The sequence below is a fragment of the Lissotriton vulgaris genome, chromosome 4_1 (genome assembly GCF_964263255.1).
Source record: "Lissotriton vulgaris chromosome 4_1, aLisVul1.2, whole genome shotgun sequence".
NCBI classification, from domain to species: domain Eukaryota; kingdom Metazoa; phylum Chordata; class Amphibia; order Caudata; family Salamandridae; genus Lissotriton; species Lissotriton vulgaris.
This window is the reverse complement of record NC_141691.1, coordinates 671,603,109-671,620,737: the sequence shown is the minus strand read 5'-3', so window position 1 is coordinate 671,620,737 and position 17,629 is coordinate 671,603,109. Positions and strand designations below refer to the sequence as shown.

Genomic DNA, 17,629 nt, shown 5'->3' with positions numbered 1-17,629 from the left:
CCCACTGGATGCTTCCATTCAAAACATTATCTGTTACCTTTTGCATCTACAAAAATGTAATCTTGTGTACACATCCATAAGACTACATTTAGCTGCCATAGCGGCCTACTTGCAAAACATACTACATTTGTCTTTTTTTAGAGTACCCCCAATTAAAGCTTTTATGGAAGGGCTTAAGAGAAAAATTTCACCAAGAGCGCCACCCTACCCAGTGTGGAATCTCAATATAGTCCTTACCAGACTAATGGGTCCTCCATTTGAACGTTTACACAAATGTGAACTACAGTACCTTACTTGGAAAGTAGCATTTTTAGTCGCCATCACATCTCTCAGAAAAGTGAGCGAACTCCAGACATTAACCATACAAGAACCATTTTTACATATCCATCATAACAAAGTGGTTCCTAGAACAAACCCAACTTTTTTACCCAAAGTAGTATCTGCCTTCCATCTAAACCAGTCTGTTGAACTATCAGTATTCTTCCCTCAACCAGACTTGGTGGCAGAGAGAGCGCTACACACACTTGATGTTAAGAGCATTACTTTACTACGTCGAAAGAACAAAACAGTTTAGAAAAACAACTTTTCGTAGCTTTCTCCCCACCTCATAAAGGCAATCCTATATCTAAAACAGGAATTTCAAGGTGGATTGTAAAATGCATACAAATATGTTACCTTAAAGCCAAACACACATTAACCATTCCCCCTAGAGCTCATTCTACACGTAAACTAGGGGTATCTATGTCCTTCTTAGGGAAAATTCCCCTAGATGACATATGCAAAGCAGCAACTTGGGCCAAGCCTACACCTTAACAAAACACTATTGTGTAGATGTGCCAGCAAAACAGCAAGCTAGTGTGGGCCAGGCTGTATTAAAAACACTTTTTCAAACTACTGCAACAGATACAGGTAGCCTCCACTAAGGAGGATACTACTATACAGTCTATGCATAAGGGTACAATCTTCAGCTCAAATGCCTCGAGCTGAAAATGCTACTTACCAGTATGCATCTGTTCTTGGCATGTAGAGCTGCAGAGTTGTACATGCCCACCCTCCTCCCCAGATACCTCCTATCTGATCCAGTATTATCTTAATTAGTAATTAGATACATCACGCATGGACACCTTTCTATTTCTCACTACTCCATCTAACCCTACTGGCAAAACAACGGTGGAGCCGAAGCCCATGCGCACTGTCTACCGAAGGAGTCACCACCAACCTCGTGACTACAACACTTCTTCGAAAGACAAAAACATGCAAACATCTGAGCCCAACAACAGATGCATACTGGTAAGTAGCATTTTCCTTTCCTCCCATGTGTCCCTTTCTCCACTCTCAACATAACATGCAAATGCAGTCTTAAACAGTGTCAGTTTCTGTATATATTGCGGTGCACCAGAAGTAGTACATGGAGCAAATACAACATTGTATGCTAATAGTCCTGTTTGTATTCCCTAAAGGTAAATTGTTTTAATGGCCTGCCCTGTTCCATCACAACATAAAGGTGTTCAAAATACTCGAGGGCACAACAGTTTAATACGATTTCGATTTGTTTCATGGGAGGTTTGCATTAGAAAAGGAACATTGCTGAAGCTTTCTCTGTCTGACCATCACCCAGGCAATTTTCCTCTATTTCGTGTTCTCTCCTCTGGTCACTCTCATTCTCACACGCAGTGTGTGGGCCCCCTCTGTTTCATTCATTCTTTCTTGCTTCCTCTATCTCTCGCTCAAGCACATACACGCACCCACACAATGTATTGCTCTTTCTCTCGTTTCTCTTTCACTATCACCATTTGTCCTTCATATAGGTAGCCTTCTTTCTAATCTATTGTTCTCGTCTCGTACTAACTCAGTCAGTATTTCTCACGTTTCTTCACCCCCCCACACACACAACCCCTCTTACCTCATTGTTTCATTCTCTATCTCTTCCCTCAAAGCTTATAAATTTATATATATATATGTATATAAATCTGTCGATTGCTTTCTTGGATATGGTTTAATAAATAACACCTTGCCTGATTAAGTGGTTCGCTTCTCCTTCTTCGCCGCCGTGGCTATGGTGGAAGTGGCGGGAGTCTTCATTCGAGATATATATATATATATATATATATCTGATTACATACTCGGTCCAATCAGTTTCTAATGTGCCCCATTGACATAAATCCAGTCTTCCCTCGCAATTTGTCATCTGTACATTCCCCCTTACTATCAGTCTGTTCCTCATGTTGTAATTTCGGCACTATTTCCCAACTTCCAACCTCCTGTTTATGTATCATCCCATAAAAAAAAAAACTATAACAAACCAGCATTAAAACGGGCAGGAAGAAGTTGCCAGTATTGCAAAAACAAACAAAACCTCCGGCATTTTTTATCCGGTATTTTTTTAATAAGGTTGTTCAGTTATACATAATGTCGTCTTGGTTATATATAAGGAAAAAAAATACTTAAAACACTTTATTATAACATAGCAACATGCTGAATAGTAGCCACGTTGCTGTACAACATAACTTAAACACATTGGCATAGCCAATAGCTCTGGCTAAAAACTATTAAGGGCCCAAAAGCGAGACCTATTGGCTATGCCAATGATTGTACTGTAACTGTGAGCAGTTTTACTATGGGAGTTAACACTTGAAATCCTATTTTTTTCGACCCCCCCTTAACTTTCCACTGCAATCCCTGCCCTACCCCAGCGGATCAGCACAAAACTTGAAATACTAAACCTTTTCAGTTTTGCTATTTGTTTGAAATTTTCTTGCAGATTTAGCAAACTGCTTCAAATTTAGAAGACAAAAAGTCACTTTATTTGACATAGCTGTAGCCAATATGTATTATGTATTATGGTAAAGCTGCACTTTCCCTGGAAAAGGTATTTTTAGGTGCACCCTACTAGACAGCGCATGCGCTGCCTGTTGCAAGACATAATGTGGCTTTCCCAACACATAGATTGGCTTGAATCCCACCCATTGCTTACCATTGGTTGCCTTGCACCCTCATTTTCCTGCTTCTTATTCGTCCCCAGCTTGTCAATCTTGTTTTTGTCTCTCCCATGGAGCATCACTTCTTTACAGTCTCCTTGATTGGCTGGCATCTCTGATTCTATTTGCTTGATTTCAAGCACTACATTTTTCTTTTGCATTGAGTGCGTGTGCTGTTGTGTGGTCTCCCTCATGTACTTTGCTCCCCTAGTGTTGCTCTGTAGTCCGCCCCATTCCTTATGTACTCCCCCATGTGCTTCTCATCATTTCCTGTCCTCCATGTTGCCCCCCAACTCTTGCCCTCAGTGTTGCTTATTCGTTCCTCCCACGTGTTGCTTCTGCATCAGTCCCCCTCAGACTCTCCTGTGTTGCTTCCACATTACCCCGTTCTCGCCTGTGCTACTTCCCGCCTACCCGTTGCTTCCATTCCACCCCGCTTACTTAACTAAAAAGAAACTGGTGTCCCCAAAAACTTTTTTTTTTTTACAGGTCCAACTCGGATCAGTAACTAAAACGAAAAAAAAACTCCTATGTCATTGTGTAGGCATGTTAATGTGTGGTGCATCGCGCCTACAAAATAAAGCGATCTGCCATGTCAAAGACTAAAAAAATAAATCTTTAAATATGCTGCTCTTGAAATCCTGAAACATTCTCCAGATCCTTTTGATCTGGTGGTTAGAAGCCATTGGCAAAGTTACCAGATATGACTGTTATCCAGTGTGAAGGGAGAAGATATCTGCCCTAAGAGATCTATACTAGACGGTTTTATTTCATTTGATGAAGCGCAACTTCAGTTATGGGTGGGACCTGGACAGTTCTTGCAATAGTCAAGAGTATCTAGAAAGGCAAAGGAGATTTGGCTGGAATTTTCAGCTCAGCCCCTCTACCCCAATGCCCCGCAGTGCCCATAGCCTCTGCTGTCACAGATGCACATTTAGAACTGGATTGCACTACACATGCTAGCTCCCATTTCTATAGGGCACTGAAAACTGACAATCTCAGTTCGACAGATATGGGATGTTTATCTGGAGTGGCCACTAACAGATCACAAATGGAGTTAAACTCGGGAGCACGTGAAGCTGATTGCAAGCAATGCTAGATTTCAGTGGACATATTTTAATTGCCTCCACCACACTTATCTGACCCCCCCTCTTCGAATGAATAGTTTTTACCCTAACCGATCATCTTGTCCAAAATGCAGAGTGGAAAAGGAGATTTCTTCACGTGACATAGAGCTGTGTGCATCTGCAAACATTCTGACATGCAGTGTTGACTAAATTAGTTTGCATTGTAAATATTCCAATTAAACTCAGTGCAACATTATATGTTTAATCTTAAACCCAGGCCAGAGAGCTGAAGGTCAAATATAAATTTGCTTTATTATTGTGGTTAGTGCTGGTGTAACACTATGCAGTGGATGAAGCCGCAGCGTCTGTCCCTGGTGTCTTGAGACAGATAGAGGAGTAGGCTGTTAAAAAAAAGTTCGAATGACGAAAGAATGGATGCAAAAATACTGCAAATATCTAGAAATATGGTCTTTATGCACGGATATTGGGGAAATGGAACCAGTGAATGGTTTGTATTATGAACTACTGAAGACATCTGTGAATATTGCTGTGGTCCCATTTTATTATTTTTCCCCATGCAGCTTGTATAGCCGTTTGTTTAAATCTGTAAAACAAAATAAAAAAATAATAAATCATCTTACAAGGGTCCAATTGGTTGGACCCTTGTAGGATGGTCAGTTATTACATTTATTAGAGGAGCGAGATCAGGTCTGATGACCAGATCGTTGTTGGATATGTAGGCAGCAAGAAGGGCAAGGCTATCCAGGAGATAACTTTTCTCACTAAATCTAACCTCTACTGAATATCTGCTATGCCCCTGAAGACCAGGAAGGTCGCAAGGGAATCCATACTCATTCCACTAGAGCAAAGATTATTTTTTTTAGTTACTTTTTATTGAAATTTGGGTATGGCATTCAAAAGAGGGAGCACTAACCAGCAATAGCAACATAATAAGTATACAGGGGAGACGCAGCACATATTAGTTACAAAACAGCAATAGAATGATCACAGTTCTATCAAGTGCAGACCCCGCGTGGTAGCATTGTCCCTCGTCGGCGGGAGTACACTTATCCCACCCCTATAATTATTGCAGTTCTCCCAGATCTGCGTCCACTTGGTGGGGCACCCTCTATCTTCATATATGGTCTTCTGTGTGACCATGTGCCAGTCCATATCTTTGCCCCAGTCTACTAAGCGTGGCAGATCACAAGGCTTCCACAATCGCACAATGTTTCACTTCGCCACCTTCAGTCCCAAAGTTACATAGGCCCGCTCCTTGAAATTCAGGTCCGTCGGTCCCAGGCGTTTTAGATGGCCAGCTTAATGTTAGTCGATCTTCTGCCCCAACACCCCTTCCATGCATCCCACTACTTCCGCCCAGTATCGTTGGAGAGCTGTGCACTCCGATAGTGTGGCTAAAGGTGCCCTCTTGCCTGGAGCAGCCACCCTCTGTACAATAGCCCATTTGAACCAATAGAGGTCCAGACAAGTAGGATCTATGCAGAAGCTTTAACTGTATCAGTGGGAGCCTGGAGGAGATGGCCACCTCCTGAGGAGAGGCCGTTGCTGCAAGCCACTCATCGTCATCCAGTCCCACTACGTCATGGTCCTATTTCGCTCGCAGCCGGACTAACGGATCAGCCTGTTAATCAGTTTTTTTATAAATTAGTGAAATGGCCTTCTCCGGCAGGTCTCATTCTAAAAATCTATCTTCGAGAAGGGAGGACTCCGGAATTGACTCTTCCCCCAGGCAGTACTGTCTGATTTGCAAGTACCTAAATTGTTCAGTTTGCGCCAGTTCATTTTCTGTCATCAGCTGGGTGAAAGGAATTATATCACCAGTCTTCCACATGTCTCCTGCCCTTGTTATGCCTGAGGTCCCAACGGTCAAAGCCTCTCTATCATATCCGTCTACCCTGTTGCATGCTATGCCAGAGTGGTGTGGCCTGTATGATCTTACCTTCCCATCCCAGACTTTTTGTGGCCACCTTCCACACCTGCACTGTATGCCCAGTGGGTTTGGTCAAGGCTGGCTTAATCAGACGCGAGTATAGTGCCGTCTCAAATCTCCCTTCCAGAAGGAGCCACCAGTCGATCTGGAAGGCAAGGTCACTCTGCAGTCTGTATGTGCACTGGTTAATTGCTGCGAAGGGGGAAGCCCAGTAATATTTTTTGAATTCCAGTAGGCCAATTCCCCCATCTAACCACCCAAGCGTGTGTTTATTAGTGGCGATCTAGGGGGGTCTACCCTCCCAAAGCAGGTCATGTGGAATGCAGTCAAGTTCGTTAAAATATGTGGAATCAATGTGATTCGGAGTATTCTGCAGAGGATCGAAGAATCTAGGGAGGGACATCATCTTGAATAGGGCAGCATGTTCCAAAAGGGACAGAGGGAGCGACTTTCAGTGCAATACGTCGCTCTTGAGTCATAGTAATGGCAGCTGGAGATTGTGCTTGTAAAACTGGGACTGGTCTTTAGAGACCCAAATCGCCAGGTACTTGAAGCAGTCTTTTGCCTCCACTATCTGGAATCCCCGGGGAAGCGGCACATCACACCATATAGAACATAGAGCACTGACTTGGTCCAATTTATTTTGTAGCCAGCAAAGCTACCAAACACCTGAAACACGTTCAGGACCCTGTTTAGGGAGGCTGCTGGATATGCCAGGTATAGCAAGATGTCATCCGCTTATAGCGAAATGCGGTCCTCCCAACCAGGGGCCCACTTGAGGCCCCTGATGATGGGGTCTCTACGGACCCACATTGCCAGTGGCTCGAGGGTTAGGGTGAAAAGGAGCTGGAACAAGGGACATCCTTGCCTGGTCCCTCTGCGAAGCTCAAAAGTGCATGACTTTCTGTTATTGACTACAATTTGGGCCAGAGGTTGCTGATAAAGGAGCCGAACCCATCTTATGTATTCCGGGCCCAGACCTAATTTCTGAAGCACTGCGAACATGTAGGGCCACTCAATGGTGTCGAATGCCGTGGTGGCATCGATGAACACCACCTCTGAGTCTTCCCTACTTGTCGTGGCACTGCATAGTACACCATGGAGTCTGCGCAGATTGAGGGAGGTGTTCCTGGTGGGCATAAATCCCGACTGGCCCAGGTGGACCAAGCGTGTGATGACCCTAAGCAAACGAGAGGCGAGGACCTTCGCCAGGACTTTAGCTTCGCCATTGAGCAGCAAGATTGGTCTATAGCTGGGGCACCAGTTCGGTTTGCCCTCCTTGTGGATAACCATGATAGTTGCAAGTCTCTGGTCGAAGGATAGAAGTCCCTTTGACTTACTCTCTAGAAACATCTTCGTAAGATGGGGAGCAATTTTTCCAGAGGTGAGTTTAAACAATTCTATAAGCAAGATATTAGAGTTTATTGCTTTACCCTTATGCAAGTCCTGGATAGCCTTTTCGAACTCTGTGCTAGTTATGTCTGGGTCTGAACGTTCGTTCTCGGTGAGTACCGGGAGCGAAATGTCGTTGGAGATTGGGACGTATACACTGTCTGATAATACTGGCCAAAGGCATCCGCTATATCTTGAGGGGCAGTGAGTCAGTTCCCGCAGTCAATCTCTATCCCAACCACCACACGGCGGGCCTAGTTTCTGCAGTCCAACCAGGCTAGCAGTTTGCCAGTCTTATCTCGGACTTCATAGATTCTACTTAGTGTAGCTCTATGCTTTGATTTGGCTGCATTAAAGGCCAAGTCTGTGTACTCCTTAACTTTAATGTGGAGATCCTGCTGTACCTCATCCAAGTGTTGCTCCCGAAGTTTCCCCACCAACTGTAATATTTCACCTTCCAAGCGGATCAGGACTGCACGTTTCTCGTTTCGTAGGCTTGCGATCTGGGCCAGGGCTACCTGCCAAATTATGGCCTTGTCGGCCTCCCACAACATCACGGACAAATCTACTGATCCCTTTTTCTTTTGAAAATAAAGATCAGGGTCCCCCATGATCTTGTCACTGGTCTGGCGAACCTTAAGATACCAAGGGTTAGTCGGGGCTATCCGGCCGACACTGGGCTCTCCCATCTCCAGACGAACACAGTATAGGTGAGTGATCGGAAATACCCCTGGCTAAAAGAGGTATTTCTTTAAAACTGATGCGCTAATGTCTGGATGTAGTCAATCCAGTACATGCAATGATGTGCTCCTGAATAAAAAGTAAACTGCTTCTAAACAGGATGTATAGTTCTCCAAACCTCTACGAAGGCCGAGTGCCCCCAGAAAACTATGGAACTGAATCTGGGAGTGAGGCAGGACCCTCTGGGGCCAGAGATCCAAGGAATCGGAGACAATGGAATTGTAGTCGCCTCCAAACAGTACACTGCCCTCAGACAATGCTAAAAGGAGACTCCAGAGGCCCGCGAATGCCTGAGCATGCAAACCTGGCGGCACATAGACAGAAACAAGATTAATTTTGCTCCCCTCCCAGGTACCAGAGATTGCAACAAAACTGGCCCATACTATCAGTTCGGATATGGTTGAATATCATGGGGAACGACATTCACTTTGTTATTCCCACTCCCCGGGAACCTGACCCAAATGCTGAATGCGCCACCCGTATAAATCGCCATCTCCAGGTTTCTGTCTGCCCCAGGCACCCGGTGCACCCTTTAGACGGAAAAGAACTTGGAGATCCTGGTTGTTTTGAGGTAGGTAGTGACTAGGTCCTCGACTAACCAACCCGCAGACGTTTTTTCTGCTCTTTCCAGAACCTCTAGTATGCGGATATTGTTCTGCCTAGAGCGCCCCTCATACTCGTCCAGTTGCGCCCCCAGTTTTACAGTTGTGGCATGAAGGTTGTCCACCCTCAGTTGTAGGGCAGTAGTATCGTCGTCGACTCCACATCCTTTAGTTTGGTATTCATGGATCGCATGTCTGCTCTGATGAGGGAGACATCTGAAGATATGGAGTCAATCCTTGATTCTAACGATATCCGGACCTTCGTTATAGCTGTAAGTATGTCTTGTAATGTCTGTACTTTCGCCCCCTCCTCAGTGCTCTACTTATCCGACGGGGCATCTCCACCCTTTTGGGCTGGGCCCTTGTCCCAGGCTTATTTTCCAGTTTGGCCTGCAATACAGCCTTAGAATTGCGTCCCCCGGCCATGACCAGGCCCAACCAAAATAGGTGCTAGTGGCGGGAAAGGGCCGACAGGTAGGTCCCACTTTACGCGCTGTACAGCACTGCTGGACGGATCCCCTGCTATGGGGCTGTTTGTAGGACAGGTAAGCAGTTTACGACTGTGCCAGAAGAAAACTCTGAGGAATGGTACCTGAAAGAGCATGGGATCAAGGCTCTCGGTGGTGTGCAGGCTCTCCTGGAGGTTGTAACGGGAGTTAAAGCCCTGGGATGTAAAAACACTGTGGCGCTGCCCACCCCACCCCACACCGCCTCTCGCCGGACCAGCTGGGTCGATCCACCCCTCTACGTCAACTCCAAGTTGCACACCACTGGTGGTGTGTTGGGCCATTTAGAAGTGGCAAAGAAGTGAGACCGGGGATATTCAACAGTACTGGCACCACTACGGCGCACTTGCAACCGGAACTCTGCAACTGCTAGGAATTACCAGGACCCCTCTGATCACGGCGCTGCGCCATGGGTTAGACAGCTGGACAAGGTCAGAGTTGTGGAGGCCACCGCCCTCACCACTCCAGGATGGCCTCTGATGTAGCTGTAATATATGCACCACAGCTCCTGCCGAAGGAGCACACAGGAGGCTCCACTTGTAGGTAGAAGTACATTATACAGGCTCCGGGGGACACAGTTGGACCCAGTGCCAGGGTCGGGTGACACCTTTCCACCTGCAGAGGGGGGCTGCAGGAAAGCGGCTGTTCCCCCTCACAAGACACCACTGAGTGCAGCGCTGCTCCGTGTTTTGGGCTGCTGGACTGCGTCAGAGAGGCAGCCTCACTCCGGGGCAGCCTCCAATGCAGCTATAATAGAGGCGCTGCTGCGGGGTGAGCACACAGGGGTCACTACTGGCAGATGTTAACACTTTTACAGCTCCGGGGGACACAGTCGGGCACAGCCCTGGGCTCCGGCTCCGGCGTCCCCCTCCCTCCGACAGACTGGGCTCAGGAAATGCAGTTTTTCCCCCTAACTGCAGCAGGATTAGTCCTAATGGCCTCCGGGCCGCGTGTTGCCTCTGCCCGTTCACCAGATGTTTCATAGCTCCTCCAAGGGCTCACAGGGGGACACAGATGGGCTGCGACGGCACCCCGATCAGCTGGGCGGACACTGGTTCGACAAAACACACAGGAGCTCCAAGACTGAGGCAGAGTCATAGGTGATGACCGGGGCCCCCGCGCCCCTCCTCCACCCCGAAAGCCGCTACCGCTGGCTTTAAACGCGTCGAGTAGATCTCAGCAACTGCTAGCCGGAATCTGCAACACCGCGGTTCAAACGACTCGTTCTAGGTGCAGGAATACAAAGCTGCCACTTATGCCTCTTCCGCTATGAATTATTATGCGGATTTTCGTCGGAACGGGTGCGCTTGGTCAGAGCCGCTTCAAGAAGAGGCCATGTTGCTCGGCGGTTGCCCCCCCCCTGCCTCCCCCCCCCCCCTGTAGGAGAGAAGATTTATATGCAAAAAAACACAGAGTCCCTAGTTGGTGGGGGTATATACCCTACAGCGTAGACTGACCCAACCAAAAGGCTCTAAGGGTAGCTACGTTGTCAAGGACAAGATAGTCTTTAGCATAACATACACATAATTTACAAATAATTTACGAATACAGGCTAACAGTCAGTATAGGAACCCTGTCTACAAAGCACCACATTAATTAGGAAACTATAATCTTTACCAGTGTAAAAAACAATTTATTAAAAGCAATACAGTTTAAATTCGCATTCATAAAACAATTATACATTCAAACATATATTAAAAAAACCAAAGAGTCGACGCGGCGTTTCGGTGTCTTGTTTCGATGATAACACCTTCTTCAGGACAGGTTTTTAAGTTAAAAAAATCTCTAAAAGGTAAGATTAAAAAAAACATAATCAGCAGGGGCCTATTGTATACTGACGTTAGCATTGTTATGACATTATTACAAAATATGGACTGTACACACAGAACAACATTCGTGATCTCTATATTCACATTTGTATATTCAGGAAAACAATCACTGTTCTTTTACTTTTTTTATCCATTTGAACACCCAACAAGGTTACATCATGTCTAGGGTTATTAATTGTTACACCAGCAGTGCCAGTTTGATACACATACCCACATTTGATACTGGTGACCAAAGATATTGTCTAAGTCATGGTTTTATCCTTCTGTAGATTCACTGTTAGCTTGCATTACACATACCCTTTTATCCCAACAAGATTAACTTATTACTATCTTATAATTATCCTTATGGTCCCATGCAGTTTCTCTTTTATCACTTAACAATTCTAGACCTACCTCAGAAATAGAGGGATTTAGGGAATTTGAGGTCTCATGAGGGTACAGTTTTTTTCAGTCATTAGTCTGACTCTCATGGACTTATCTTCCTTTGATGTAGTTTAAAAGCAATTTTGTTCCACCTAAAGGGTAAATTACACAATTCAGATGAACCCAGATTCTATTACACTTAGAAAACTTATACCTCCGTGATAGATATAGAGGTTCATTACCTGGATATAGGTATTCAATAAAATTATCTGTGCTGTATCAGGGGTGACCACCGTATATCAATTCGGCTGTTTAGCATGTAACTGTAAAGGGCAGAAATACAATATTCCTATTATTAAGACATAACGTGTGAACCAGAGTCTTGTTGGTTAAGGTCAGAAAATTACCCATGATTACCTTTAGTTGTATCGGGTTGGGGATGATCCAACTTATCTCTTGTAGGTAGCGGTCTTCAGATTTGTTACCTTCCCTTCTACCAATTCGCTTACTATTCCTTCTTAATTCTCAGAATAGTGCTGTTAATAAATGCAAAAAATATAGAGATATTTATGAGCAATCTAGCTATTATCTTAACTATTCAGTTATGTCTTCAGTTTTTAGTAACTTATTGTGGCAGTGATGTAACTACCTACATTGGATCAGTTTTTACATAATGGGCTCATTGGTTAGATTATAGCATATGCACGTATTAGTCTCTTGGTAATACCGTGGTTCTATTGTGAAGGTATACCCAGGTATCATTCTTTTCTGCTGTTTGACATTTAAATTCGGACATATTGTGTACTACCTATACTTTTCCTGGCAGCAGGAGCTTTAGCCAGGATTCAAGATTGTTTGCAATGGTATATATCTGTGCTTACAATCATCATGTTCCATTACTCAATGAGCTTTGAACATTCATTCATATTAAAATAGTAGCTTCTCCCCTTAGTGTAACATTATGTTTTTGGGCTCTACTTATTTGCTATTATGTTGTTTCTAGAGCCCCCTTACCCCCCTGCAGATATATAATGGGGCGCCAAGATATTCACACAGTGTAAAGCCCACATCTAGGGTGCTCCAGCATTAATTAGAGGATAGCGCTTGTTCCATAGTTCTTACCTTTTTCCTGTGTATCGGCCTCCCTGTCACCTGGTCCTCATACAGCTTCCCCATGGAATGAATGTTGCTTGCTACAAGCTCCCTTATATTGGGATTTTGGCGCCATTTTCTACATCGTTAAGCGTATGTGCTATGTTCTATATGGTAGATCTCTGTATAGAACGTCGGCCATTTATAAATGTACATACTCAAGGTCTAAACAGTACCCAACTCTTGATATTATCTTCTTATTCTAATTTTAGGAAGCATTACAGAAGTTTCTTTATTGTTCTAATCGCCCATTTACTATGTTTAAGTTTACAATAAAAATATTGGCGCGCGATGTATATATACTGTGAAAAAAAATGTGAGTAAAAAATTTTGAGAAAAAAAGATCCCGGATTTTGCCTATTTTCTGAATCACTTCGTTTTATATTAGTTTTTAGTGTATGACTATATGCACACAGCGTATGCTATTTTAAGGAACGTTATGTTGTGGATTGTGTGATCCCGTTTTTTTGGGGTAAATCACCGGCCATCTTGGAGTGTCTAGGCTCCCAGCATCAGCATGGTCCGAGAGCTCCTACGGTTATAGATCCAAGTCCTCTATGGCTCTATGGATCACACAATCCACAACATAACGTTCCTTAAAATAGCATACGCTGAGTGCATATAGTCATACACTAAAAACTAATATAAAACGAAGTGATTCAGAAAATAGGCAAAATCCGGGATCTTTTTTTCTCAATTTTTTACTCAAAATTTTTTTCACAGTATATATACATCGCGCGCCAATATTTTTATTGTAAACTTAAACATAGTAAATGGGCGATTAGAACAATAAAGAAACTTCTGTAATGCTTCCTAAAATTAGAATAAGAAGATAATATCAAGAGTTGGGTACTGTTTAGACCTTGAGTATGTACATTTATAAATGGCCGACGTTCTATACAGAGATCTACCATATAGAACATAGCACATACGCTTAACGATGTAGAAAATGGCGCCAAAATCCCAATATAAGGGAGCTTGTAGCAAGCAACATTCATTCCATGGGGAAGCTGTATGAGGACCAGGTGACAGGGAGGCCGATACACAGGAAAAAGGTAAGAACTATGGAACAAGCGCTATCCTCTAATGCTGGAGCACCCTAGATGTGGGCTTTACACTGTGTGAATATCTTGGCGCCCCATTATATATCTGCAGGGGGGTAAGGGGGCTCTAGAAACAACATAATAGCAAATAAGTAGAGCCCAAAAACATAATGTTACACTAAGGGGAGAAGCTACTATTTTAATATGAATGAATGTTCAAAGCTCATTGAGTAAAGGAACATGATGATTGTAAGCACAGATATATACCATTGCAAACAATCTTGAATCCTGGCTAAAGCTCCTGCTGCCAGGAAAAGTATAGGTAGTACACAATATGTCCGAATTTAAATGTCAAACAGCAGAAAAGAATGATACCTGGGTATACCTTCACAATAGAACCACGGTATTACCAAGAGACTAATACGTGCATATGCTATAATCTAACCAATGAGCCCATTATGTAAAAACTGATCCAATGTAGGTAGTTACATCACTGCCACAATAAGTTACTAAAAACTGAAGACATAACTGAATAGTTAAGATAATAGCTAGATAGCTCATAAATATCTCTATATTTTTTGCATTTATTAACAGCACTATTCTGAGAATTAAGAAGGAATAGTAAGCGAATTGGTAGAAGGGAAGGTAACAAATCTGAAGACCGCTACCTACAAGAGATAAGTTGGATCATCCCCAACCCGATACAACTAAAGGTAATCATGGGTAATTTTCTGACCTTAACCAACAAGACTCTGGTTCACACGTTATGTCTTAATAATAGGAATATTGTATTTCTGCCCTTTACAGTTACATGCTAAACAGCCGAATTGATATACGGTGGTCACCCCTGATACAGCACAGATAATTTTATTGAATACCTATATCCAGGTAATGAACCTCTATATCTATCACGGAGGTATAAGTTTTCTAAGTGTAATAGAATCTGGGTTCATCTGAATTGTGTAATTTACCCTTTAGGTGGAACAAAATTGCTTTTAAACTACATCAAAGGAAGATAAGTCCATGAGAGTCAGACTAATGACTGAAAAAAACTGTACCCTCATGAGACCTCAAATTCCCTAAATCCCTCTATTTCTGAGGTAGGTCTAGAATTGTTAAGTGATAAAAGAGAAACTGCATGGGACCATAAGGATAATTATAAGATAGTAATAAGTTAATCTTGTTGGGATAAAAGGGTATGTGTAATGCAAGCTAACAGTGAATCTACAGAAGGATAAAACCATGACTTAGACAATATCTTTGGTCACCAGTATCAAATGTGGGTATGTGTATCAAACTGGCACTGCTGGTGTAACAATTAATAACCCTAGACATGATGTAACCTTGTTGGGTGTTCAAATGGATAAAAAAAGTAAAAGAGAACAGTGATTGTTTTCCTGAATATACAAATGTGAATATAGAGATCACGAATGTTGTTCTGTGTGTACAGTCCATATTTTGTAATAATGTCATAACAATGCTAACGTCAGTATACAATAGGCCCCTGCTGATTATGTTTTTTTTAATCTTACCTTTTAGAGATTTTTTTAACTTAAAAACCTGTCCTGAAGAAGGTGTTATCATCGAAACAAGACACCGAAACGCCGCGTCGACTCTTTGGTTTTTTTAATATATGTTTGAATGTATAATTGTTTTATGAATGCGAATTTAAACTGTATTGCTTTTAATAAATTGTTTTTTACACTGGTAAAGATGATAGTTTCCTAATTAATGTGGTGCTTTGTAGACAGGGTTCCTATACTGACTGTTAGCCTGTATTCGTAAATTATTTGTAAATTATGTGTGTTATGCTAAAGACTATCTTGTCCTTGACAACGTAGCTACCCTTAGAGCCTTTTGGTTGGGTCAGTCTACGCTGTAGGGTATATACCCCCACCAACTAGGGACTCTTTGTGTTTTTTTGCATATTGGTTTACCCAGTCCCTCACTGGTCTTTGGGTACCTCCCTCATTGTGTTGTTGGAGAGAAGATTTAAACATCTGCTAAAGCAACGGGTGTGCTTCTCAATTTCATATTCGAATTTGAAATTGAGAAGCACACGCTACGGCCACCAAGCCATTACTGATAATATCTTCTATGTAAAAGTCTTCGGAAACTTGGATTATCAGATATCTGGTTGAAATCTACAATGTCCTTGTGAACACACTTTTTTTACTCCATGAAGCCCTGAAGTCTCCTCGTGAGACGAAATTCGTCGGCTATGGTCTTCTGTTTTTATGAAAAAACACAATAATGAGAAATCCTTTTAAGAAATCCACATCTAGGATCTGTACCTATTCTTGTGTGCTCACTGTCTTCTTAATACTGATGTTGGTTGTTACAATTTGTTGAATAGTGCTAAATCCTTTTGTGTTTAACCTTTATGCTTAAAGATCTTGTCCTATGATGGATCCCAAGAGTATTAAGATTCTAATTTGATAAAACCCGAGACCGTTGCAAAATCCAAACCGATGTTTGCTATGGACATGTTTGTCTGAATTTAGCCACTTTAACTCCTTTGCTGCTAAGGCATTTTTTTACCCCATTGATGATCCTTTTTTTGATATTTGGGGTACTTCATGTTTCTGTCCTCATAACTTTTTTCCCTCCATAAGGTGTCTGTGCCAAATATGTGTCTTGTTTTTCCAACATCCAGGTCATTCTAAATGTACCCAGGGTTTGACAATTCCTCTGGAGGGGTGCATAGAAAATAGCCAAAATATATAAATGTTTTTTTGGGTGACAAAATGCTGTACAAGGAAGCTTTTTTTAATCTTTCTAAAAATTCCATCAGCAAAAGGTCTCCTTTGCAAGAATAACAATTTTTCAGAAAAAGGCAGCGTTGTATCAAAACTATTTTTCTTTTTCTGCAGTTTTTGCATTTTTCTAAAGGGTAGTCAAGCTGGATGTTTGATGGCAATTGAATGTTGTAGCTCCTGTTTGAAGGTTGTGTTGGTACAACATGTGCCCAGTTTTCTTTTTAATCAAGGGATGTGGAAGATGAATATTTTGGTTGGCTTAATCACTGAACCTTACCACAAACTATTAGCTGTCAAACAGTGTAATATCTCCTGATATTCATAGTAAATCGGATTTTTGACTCCAAGTACCATTGTGAAATGGAGTAAGGAGCACTTGTGATCTTCTTCAGCTGCGGCTAGTGTAGCAGTGATTCACTTTACTAGGAAACCAATTCCTGTTACTGCATGCATGTGAAATGGTAACCCAGGTTTGTTACAAATGCCATCTAGGGGAGAACGTTTTTCCCTAATATGTCAATTGATATAGTGTAAAAACTCCCCTGGTATTACAAAAGTAATTTTGTCTTTCTTTCTTCAGTAATGTTACAACCATTTGAATATGACCCTAACGAGAAGAGTAAACACAAGTTCATGGTACAGACAGTATTTGCTCCACCACATTTTACAGATTTGGAAGCTGTGGTAAGTATTACTAAAATATAAATGACGTTCCTGTGACATAATTCTTGTTTGTTGCATAAACCTTTTTTTTTTAACACTGTGCACGGAAAGTGAAATAGTGTGCTAAACACATTTGGTTCAAGTGATCTTTTGTATTGCTCAGCAAGAAGCTATGAATCAGTAGAAAAATGTACTGAAGTCCATTCTTGGGCTTCTTCAAAATAACAAGTGTGTTTAACTGGTTTCTACTTATTCCTATGCTCTTCCTTGGTGTGCATTTTGCATACTTTTAAAGTACATGGTTTCAAAGGGAGAAGTCATAGTACAACAAAATTCTCAAGATCCCGACATGGAATGTCAACAAAAGCCTCATACGCACAATGTACTATCTGAACAGTTGGGAGTTGGGGTGAATACTCCCTCCAAGGAAACTCTCTAAGAATAAGGCATTGGCTTCTTGCTAGTGACACCAGTATCCGTGAATCTGCCAGGTGTTGAAAACCAACCAGCAGACACTATAAGCAGACACATTTTTGAAGATTGTCATTGGGTTCTAAACGACTACGTTCAGTTTCTTTAGGTT

General features: G+C 42.5%; 1 protein-coding gene and 1 long non-coding RNA gene across 2 annotated transcripts in view; both read left to right on the top strand.

Moving 5' to 3' along the window:
* Nucleotides 1–17,629, top strand: part of VAPA (VAMP associated protein A) — a 333,878-nt gene that overhangs the window by 191,008 nt on the left and 125,241 nt on the right. Inside the window, exon 3 of the mRNA XM_086964938.1 lies at nucleotides 16,964–17,067. Coding sequence (XP_086821064.1) covers nucleotides 16,964–17,067 — 104 coding nt within the window. The remainder of the gene's footprint in view (nucleotides 1–16,963; nucleotides 17,068–17,629) is intronic.
* On the top strand, nucleotides 14,240–14,697 carry LOC147722420 (uncharacterized). The gene is made up of 3 exons (XR_015310023.1): nucleotides 14,240–14,337; nucleotides 14,432–14,512; nucleotides 14,603–14,697. It is a non-coding gene; the product is annotated as an uncharacterized LOC147722420 (long non-coding RNA).